The 6,575-nt window shown below is 49.6% G+C and overlaps 1 protein-coding gene across 3 annotated transcripts in view; it reads left to right on the forward strand.

The window, feature by feature from the left end:
* Positions 1-2,741, forward strand: part of Nf2 (neurofibromin 2) — a 91,413-nt gene extending 88,672 nt beyond the window's left edge. Inside the window, exon 17 of one of the 3 annotated variants that reach the window (XM_036200804.1) lies at positions 408-471. Coding sequence is in view for 1 of the 3 variants with exons in the window: in XM_036200803.1 (XP_036056696.1) it covers positions 408-458 (51 nt within the window). In the remaining 2 variants the exon portion in view is untranslated. Of the gene's footprint in view, positions 1-407 lie in introns of all 3 variants that reach the window. The other 2 variants (XM_036200805.1, XM_036200803.1) reach the window with 2 other exon arrangements.
* The last annotated feature ends 3,834 nt before the right edge of the window (positions 2,742-6,575 follow it).

Below are 6,575 nucleotides of genomic sequence, written 5' to 3' on the forward strand. Positions count from 1 at the left end.
GCGCCTTGCCCTAGGTATAAGAAAGCCTTGTAGTGCCAACCTGGGCCTCAGCCCAGAGAGGCTGGTGTACTACAGATAGCACAGGATGAGAGTTGGTGTTTGAGAGCCAGAAGAAACCTGAGAATCACGCACTAGATTCTCTCCTCTGGGAAAAGGTTATATGATAGACATGTATCTGCTGTGATGTGTCTGTCCACAAACCATCCTTTCTGGCATGCATTTGTCATTCTACATTTGAATCCTGGGTTATATCTGGACCTTTATCTGGGCTTGACCACCAGGATCTTGAACATCTGTTCGGACATGCTTCTCTGTTGCTCTAATGTCTTTGAGGTCATTCCCTGCAGCAGGATGGGCTATGCAATGAAGCCCAAGGTCCCTTTCAGCTTCTCTCTTCTTTCTTACAGCTCACTCTGCAGAGCGCCAAGTCCCGAGTGGCCTTCTTTGAAGAACTCTAGCAGTGACCCGGCCACCTCAGGATCTGCTGCTTCTGTTCCTGACAGCAACAGGATGGGCCTGGCCCCATGGGAACCATCAATAGGGGGCTGGCTTGTTTGGGAACTCTGAGTAGAGGGCCCAATCCCTTTGTGTGCAGTTGGTTTTGAACTCTGGCCCTGTAGAGATCTCTCAAGGTGTTCTAGTTCTCCTGGCCTGCATATTTCTTTTCTTTCTTTCTTTTTCCTTTGAGAAGTATTGTTGTTGTGCATGGATACCATCCTTCCTACATTCTAGGCCCTGTGGTTAAGTGTCCTAGTGCCTGCTGCTGATTCCAGAACCTTGTTTGGAAGTGGCTTTAGGAGTCCAGTGTAGAGGCTGCCTAAAATCTACCATGCTGGTGCTCCCTGCTCCCTCCACAGCGAGAGCCTGACACAGTGCAGAAGTGGGGCCAGGCTCCTCTGAGACAGTGTTGTAACTGTCTGATGGCAGGCAGCGGGCTTAAGATAGAAGTTGTGATGAAAGGCTGGTGGCTAGCTGAAGGGCTGGGGGCGAGTGGAGCCCATGCGGGGATCCGATAGTACAATATGTACATGACTCCCTTCAGGCTCAGTCACTTGCCTGTGATATACCGGGTTTCCTGGTCACAGTCCCATCAGTGCCTGGGACCCAGCTATGACCAAGGCCTCCCTCCATCATGCCATTCGGCACATGGAACTCCAGAGCCCTGGTGCCCATCCCGCCATCCTCTCCCCAGCTCTAATACCTAGGCCTCATTGCCCTCGCCCTCCCTAAGGGCCCAGCAGTGTGTCTCTTCTTTCCTGAGCCTGACAGAGGTGTCCACTCACAGTCAGGGGTCTCACAGGTTAACCCTATGGGTTGCCTCTGTGCAGGGCAGCAGATGCATACCATGCGGCTCACACACTCCATGGTTGGGTCTACCTTCTTTGTATTGGGTGTCACTACTGTGGCCAATCAGGATCCTTCAGGTCCTAGCGGAACAGGTGATATGCCTCAATCCATGAAAAGATGTATGTATATTAACTGAAGACAGCTGAGTCGAGGGGCTGGGAGCAAAGGTACACTCCACAGTACAATTTGGTTTTGAGAAACTGAGGTACTCTACCTTGTTCCCACTGGCTGGCTGCCCGTTTGGCCACTTTGCCATAGTTAGCCACCCCTGAGTGTCACCTGGCCTCCTTGGGCACCTAGGTTACGATCTAGTCTGGAACCTAAGGCTGCGGGAAAGTCCTCCAGAATTGACACACTGGCATTTGCCAAGCCTGCCCTGGCTCTGATGTTGAACTGTCTTCTTGGTCCTGAAACCCATCCCTGAATTTCTTCCAGGATTGACTTTCTTCCTCTCTGTAAATTTAATCTTTGACAATGGCCATGGGGCACAGGAGCATGAAGCTGGTGTCTAAAAATTATGTCAGGTCTTATTTTTTAATTGAACTACTGTTTGTATCTCAAGTTTGGGGAATGCCAAGCTTCATGACCACGTGGGAGCCCTGGTATTTGAGCAGTGACGGTGTAACCATTGCCCATTGCCTGGTAGGTGAGGCCAAAACCCACTCAGTCAGGAGTACATCAGCTCCCCTGAAGAATGTCTTCAGCCCCAGGAGAAAGAGGACTGAGTTCTTTGTGGGAGGCAGTTTAGTGTCAAGGAGAGACATCTCTGAAGTCCAAGGGAAGTGGGCTCCAGCCCAGGCTATTTCCTTTCTAGCTTCAATAGCTCTTGTGAAGAGGTACTGTGATACTCAGTCACTTCTCAGTGCAGGACACTGAGGCCTTGCTGTTGGCCTGTGGCCGGTCATACATCCTGACTGAGGTCATACCTCAGCCACAGCAGCACTCTGACCCGGGGTCACTGCTCAGTTATTGGTTTACTTGCCAGGCCTTGCTAAATAATACCCATGGATGTATATAACACTACTTGAGTTACTGTTTTATCATCTTGTAGACAGGTTTCTCTTGTTCCCTCACTTTCAAAACAATCCAGAAGCTGACAGTCAACAGCAGTGACTAACTGTCCTTGCCAACAGGGTCAGAGCCTCAAAGCCCCTGGTGCAAGCAGCCTTCATGGGGGGGCGGGGGGGGGGGAGATCCAGCCTCTCCCAGGTGCCTGAGGCCAAGCCAGTGCCATGGGCTTCCATTCCTTTGTTCTCTTATTAAACAGCTCTTCCTGGGAGGCCCATGTCACACCTGTTGGGCCCAGAACATGAAGCTGTTTTCTATTTGGGGTGGGGGTGATTGTAATTTAAGTGATTGTTTTAATAAAAATTCTAAGCTGCTAGAGTCTGTCATTAGTGTCTTAACTTTTTTTAGATTTATTTTTCTTTACTGTATATTTTGCCTGCATGTAAATATGTGTACCACATGTATGTCTGTTGCCCACGGAGGTCAGAAGACATCGGAACCCCTGGAACTGGAGTTAGGGATGGTTGTGTGTCACCATGTGGGTGCTGGGAACTCTATCTGGGTACTCTGGAACAACAAATGTGCTTAACTTCTGAGCCACGTGCATGCATACATACACACATACACAAAATATTCCATGGCACACACCTATATAGCTCTCAGGAGACAGAGGCAAGAGGATTTCGAGTTCGGGGCCAGCCTGTCTCCAAAAATACAAACTAAGTAAGTTGTGCTCCTTCATGATGCTGCCGTTCTATGCAGTGGTTCTGTAGGCCGCGCAGCCTAGTGACTGGCGCTCTGTGTGAGTACGCTGTGCTATTTGTGAACAGTGTATTTCAGAATCTATCCCCATCACTGAGTATGCATAGTTGGTACATATTTCCCAGGGTCTGAGTTAAATACTGTTTTATATATTTTGGAATGATGTTATAACGTTTATAAAGGTTTTGGCAATGTTTTGTTAGCTTTGAATATAGAGTCCATAACTGATTAAACCACGCTGTTTTGGGAGGTGGTGTTTTGTTTTGTTGTTTGGCTTTTCAAGACAGGGTTTCTCTGTATAGCCCTGGCTGTCCTCAAACTCACAGAGATCCACCTGCCTCTGCTTCCTGAATGCCGGTATTAAAGGCGTGCGCCACTATGCCTGGCAAAACCAATTTTTTTTAGAGATATTGTCTCAACATAGCCCAAGCTACTCTCAGTCTCGCTACACAGCTGAAGATGACCTTAAACTCCTGTTTCCCCTGTCTCCACCCCCCAGACCCGTTCTCAGACTACAGTCATGCAACACCACTCTTGATTTATGTGGTGCTGAGGTCATACCCAGGGCTTCAGGCATGCTATTTTGTATTGGATCAATTTAAATACAAGCTTCTACATATAGACTGTTAGTCCTAATAACTGGAGGAGCCTGGCTTCCTGGACAGTCAAAGCAGAAATATTGCTCTGTATATACTGGGTTTTTTTTTGGTTTTTTGTTTTTTTTGTTTTTTTGTTTTGTTTTTTGGTTTTTCGAGGACAGGGTTTCTCTGTAGCTTTGGAACCTGTCCTGGACTAGCTCTGTAGACCAGGCTGGCCTCGAACTCACAGAGATCCGCCTGCCTCTGCCTCCCGAGTGCTGGGATTACAGGCGTGTGCCGCCACCACCCGGCTATACTGGTCATTTTAAGCAGTATTTTTACAGTGACAGCCTAACATCTCTGTCAAGTAGAGCTGGAACTAACAGTATTGGCTGATAATTTCATTATTTTGAAACGTTATGTAGTCCAGGCTGGCCCCCATCTCCCTGTCCTGCCTCAGTCACAGAGTGCTAGGATGCCAGGCTGGCATCCTAGTGTGAACAGACTGCCTGAGTTCTGGTGTCTTCAGGTAGCTTGGACCTTGGTGCTTCATTGTGGCCTCCCTGCCAGCACTTCCTCCTCTGCCTTATGCTTCTTGAGTGGGGAGTGCCTGGCAGCTGTCCCCCAGGGCTGTGTGTCCCAGAGCCTTCATGGGGAGGGTCAGATTAGGAGTTACCCACATGTAATGAAGAGCTGGGAGCCCAGGTCTAGAAGGGCAGGAGGTTCTGGCAGAAAATTGCTGCAACCTTGTCTGGAGAAGATAAAGTCACCGCCTTCACCTCTGTGTCTCCCTGCAGACAGCCCAGACATCCTCTCCAGCGAGCGGGCTCTCCCCGCCCCTCCCTGCCGTGCGGGGCTCCCTGGCAGCCTGTCATTACTGCATTATGGCAGGATCCTGAAGCTGCAGTTGCAGCCCTGTAGGGAGAAAACTCCTTCAGCCATCAGTGCGGTGGCAGGGCAGCGCTCGCAAATTATGGGACCGTTTATCAGCACAGCAAGGTCTCGTGTGTGGCTCAGAGAGGAAGCCCGCTGGTTTGTGCTCCTGTTCTCACTAGATGCCCGTTTCTTACTGGAGTGGTGACCCCAGAATAGCACCTCACCTACTGCTGCCAGACAGACTTCAGGGCCTGAGAACCCTGAGGTGGGAGCCACAAAAAACGGGAACTCCAGCCTTCACTTCTCAGCTCTGCCTGGCCATAGCACTGGCCTCACCCCCTGGGCAGACCGGTCGGCTGTCACTTCCGTAACAGTGATTGACGTGATACCTCTAGGGGCCTCGGGCAGAGGAGGAATGGAAATAAGTACTCCAGAGCCACGAGCGGGCTCAGTGGGTAGACACTTGTGTTAAATTCAATCCCAGGACCCACGAAGTATGGACTCCCACAAGTTGTTCTCTGACCTACCTCTACCCAAGTACCGCAGCATGTGCACGCCACCCCCCATAAACATTTGTAATAAAAAACTTAATTATTCCAAGACAATAATAAAAATTTAAATGCCAGGCAGTGTGGACACATGCCTTTAATCCCAGCACTCAGGCAGGCAGGTCTCTGAGTTTGGGGCAACCTGGTCTACAGAGTGTTGAAAAACCTAAATAAATAAGGTATTCCAATTTCTCAGAAAAATGTGGTATGGTCATGTAACATCAGGAACGGCATGAAGAAACAATGTTTTTGTTTTTAGACAGGCTCTTCCTCTATTCCAGGGTGGCCTTGAACTCAAGAAAATCCTCCCATCTCACCTCCCAAGTGCTGAGATAGCAGGTATGTGCCATCATTGGCATCTGAAATCTTTATCATCAGCTTCGGGGCGCTGGGGACAAGTCCTAGCAGAGAGAAAGTCTTTTTTTGTTTGTTTGTTTGTTTTTTCAAGACAAGGTTTCTCTGTGTAGCTTTGTGCCTGTCCTGGAACTCACTTTGTAGCCCAGGCTGGCCTCCAACTCAGAGATCCACCTGCCTCTGCCTCCCCAGTGCTGGGATTAAAAGTGTGCGCCACCACCACCCAGCTAAAGCCCTTCTTGACTTGGCCCAATAAGCCTGGGGTCCCACACCTGCTCAGCCACTTACTAGCCATCCAACCCTGGCAAGTGGTTTCACTTTTTGGTGCTGTCAATGGGACTTTCAAGGGTTTTATAGAGATTAATAATGCCTAGAAGGTCCTAGACATGTGGTCACTCCAGGGAGCTGGCTTTCTCTGTATAATGTCTTCTGGAGGGCTGAGGCAGGAGGAGGCAGAGAAAAGGACCAGGGTGACCCAGAGGTAGTCACAGCCCAGAGACACCAGGCCTACCCACTGCCCCATGTGGGCCTCATCCCACCCCCTGCACCTGGAGCTTAATGACCTTGCATCTGGCCTATTTGTCCTCAGTGTTTGCCCAGTGCCAGCTGCAGAGCCCACGGAATGATAGATAGCCTGGCTTGAGCTGCCTGGGAAGGATGTTATTGTGCCACATTAATACTCTCCACTTGGGTCAATAATTTACTGGAGGTTCAGGATATAAGACCAGATCTGGATGGACCACGACCAGCTCTGCATATGGATCTCGCCCCTCTCCAAGGCACCTAGGTTGAAAGAGCCTTGCAGCAGACACTAGAGAGAGGTGGCAGTGACCTAATTTTCTCTTATCAGGCATAAGGGAGTAGTCCCCAAAGAGCCTTGCCCATCTCCAATATAAATAATGTAATTTGCCACCTCCACCACCACCCCCATTGAGGAGGAAGGGGTAGCCTTTGATCTGAAGGAATTAAGTCAATAAACAAAAGCAAGAGCAGGCTGTGGAGGTGTCTTGTGACAGGTACCTGCTGTGCCATTTACCCCGAGAGACCAGAGTTAAGTTCTAACCAACACTGGTCAGCACAGCTGGGCTCTCTCCAAGTTTCT

Source organism: Onychomys torridus, chromosome 10, assembly GCF_903995425.1.
Source record: "Onychomys torridus chromosome 10, mOncTor1.1, whole genome shotgun sequence".
Taxonomy (NCBI): Eukaryota; Metazoa; Chordata; class Mammalia; order Rodentia; family Cricetidae; genus Onychomys; species Onychomys torridus.